General features: G+C 43.5%; 1 protein-coding gene across 5 annotated transcripts in view; it reads left to right on the forward strand.

The window, feature by feature from the left end:
* Positions 1 to 2,500, forward strand: part of tns3.2 (tensin 3, tandem duplicate 2) — a 31,136-nt gene that overhangs the window by 28,302 nt on the left and 334 nt on the right. For all 5 annotated transcript variants that reach the window (XM_027023820.3, XM_027023819.3, XM_081717684.1 and 2 more), the window contains 3 exons: positions 635 to 703; positions 839 to 868; positions 1,077 to 2,500. The exon at positions 1,077 to 2,500 is cut by the window's right edge and continues 334 nt beyond it. In XM_027023820.3, the coding sequence (XP_026879621.2) occupies positions 635 to 703; positions 839 to 868; positions 1,077 to 1,221 (244 nt within the window). In that variant the 3' untranslated portion in view covers positions 1,222 to 2,500. The remainder of the gene's footprint in view (positions 1 to 634; positions 704 to 838; positions 869 to 1,076) is intronic.

Here is a 2,500-nt window from a genome sequence, read left to right on the forward strand (position 1 = left end):
ACACAGACCACACCAACCTACACCCCCCCCACGCGCGCACACACACACACACACACACACGCGTGCGTGCACACACACACACGCACACACACACACAGCATGTTCACTCAGCATGGAAGTGGAATAAGTCACAAAGAATTCCACCCTGATTTCAAAATCACACCTGGCTACAGTATGACCACACCATCTGAATGTGTGTGTGTGTGTGTGTGTGTGTGTGCATGTGCAGCTTGGGTGGTGTATAGGCAGTTATGCACACACTAATAAATGCAGGCACATGGATAAGGATGACCTAAACTTGCAGATTTGTGGATTTTTGCCACCTACCAGACACTGAACTTCAACACACACACACACACACACACACACACACACAGATACATTTTGTGACTCATCTGTTACTTTCACAACTAGTGAATTATTTTACACATGCTTGGCATGTATGCTCTTACTCTAGCAGACACACACTCTAAGATTTAGACCCATTTCAGGTTTTGCAAATTCCTGTTGAGACCGATTTATGATGCACATCTTCATGATGATTTGGCGCTAAAGTACTGTGCTAATCCAGTATGCCCTAATCTGCCCTAATATGCCCTAATCTGCCCTAATCAGATGCCCTGTGTGTTTCCAGGTTGTTCTTCAGGAGGCACTATGCTGTCAACACTGTTATATTTTGTGCACTGGACCCTCAAGCCAGAAAGTAATTGCGCACACACGCACACACACACACACACACACACACAAACACAATTACTACAACCACTCACTTACTGGTAAATACATAGAATTGATGACTATTGGTGCTGTTTGCCTCACCTCTCTATTTTTTTGACAGATGGACAAGAGATGGGTGCTTGGCTGCAAAGTAAGGGTTCATTTGTCTGTCGGTCTCCTCTTCCTCACTTTCTCTCCTCTTCATCACTTTCTCTCGTCTTCATTCTCTTTCTTCCTCCGCACTGAGTCTATACCTCAGTCTCTATTTCTGTTAGTCCATAGACCAATTGTTTTGCCTTCTAACTACTAACGTTTCCATATTGTTGTGCGTGCGTGCGTGCGTATGCGTGTGTGCGCAGGATCTTTGGCTTCGTAGCGAGGAAGAGTGGAAGTGGCACAGAAAACATGTGTCACCTGTTCGCAGAGCACGACCCTGAGCAGCCTGCCAGCGCTATCGTCAACTTCGTCTCCAAGGTGATGATCGGTTCTCAAAAGGCCAAGTAGTGCCAACCCTCACCATGCTCAACCATCCTCGTACGCCCCACCGGCTGTCCAGCGCTCCTCTCCAAACCTGCACGCACGGCTAGAGCTTTTCTTGGAAGTCCGCCAGTTTTCCTCTGTGTAAATTTCTTGAGTTTATGGCTGGTTGTCACTGGTCTAAATAAACATTTTATATCCACATAAAAGAAAGCCAAACTACTGAGGCGTGTGAAGACTGTTAAAAACTACAAAGACTGACAGTGTTGGCCTGCTCTCATCCTTCAATGGAACACATTCTGTAGAGTTAAGTGAGCATAGGCACCGGATGCTGATGTTGTGGTCTTGAGCTCACGGCCAGCGGCTGCATGTCATTACACGTCCCGGCCACCAGAGGGGGCCCAGCATCTCTGCTTAAAATAACTTTAACTGACCAACTCTGTCTAATGCATAAAGAGACTCAGCCGACCGTTATGGTCCCCAGTAATTCCTCAGTCTGAAGGCCTTGTTCAGCACGTCTCTGCTCCTCAGGGCCTCCCCACCACTCCACTGCTAACTTCAGTTACCTACAGCTGGGCTTCTATTAGGCAAAGTTGTCTTATTAAAACAGCGTGCTTTTAATAAGTAGCAGTTAATGAGAGAACACAGTGACTGAACTGTTAAAAAATAATGAAAGTCAGTGTGTTTTCAGAAAGGTAGAGCTACCTTTTTAAATTGAATAATTTGGTTACACTCAATTTAAAGTAGGTTAGCTATCAGAAAGCAGAGAGAAATGGAGTGTTTGTGTGTGTGCTAGAGGGGGAGAGAGCGAGAACACAAAGGGACCTTTTTGTTCAGAGCAAATTGAAGTTGATGTCACATCCGAGTCACATTTCTCCGTAGCTCCGAACAAAGTGCCTGAAGTCATGCCTGTTTCAACGGGACAGTACCTCCGTATTGTAGCAAACTGGAGTGCAGCTGCAGCTTTGCATACTGAATTGCATATTTACCATTAACATTGAATTACATTCTTGGACAGGTTTAACCATTTGTTTTTACAAATCATGAGCAATACCTTGCAGCATATGTTTGTTTATTTTTTAGTTGTGTATATATATATAAAGCTTATACTTGGTGTATGCTTATTTTATATTTTATTATTTTATATTCATCAGTGTTCTTATTAAACATAACAGCAGAAATGTAAAGAAACTTGCCAGGGAGCATTTAAATTTGATTACTAAAATAACTTGTCCATCTGTCAGTGTTCAAAAAAATCCTCAAAGACCATAACTATCCATAACATGTCAGATCAGACTTTGCAGTA

Source organism: Electrophorus electricus, chromosome 7 (genome assembly GCF_041902795.1).
Source record: "Electrophorus electricus isolate QZ-2024a chromosome 7, ASM4190279v1, whole genome shotgun sequence".
In the NCBI taxonomy this organism is placed as follows: domain Eukaryota; kingdom Metazoa; phylum Chordata; class Actinopteri; order Gymnotiformes; family Gymnotidae; genus Electrophorus; species Electrophorus electricus.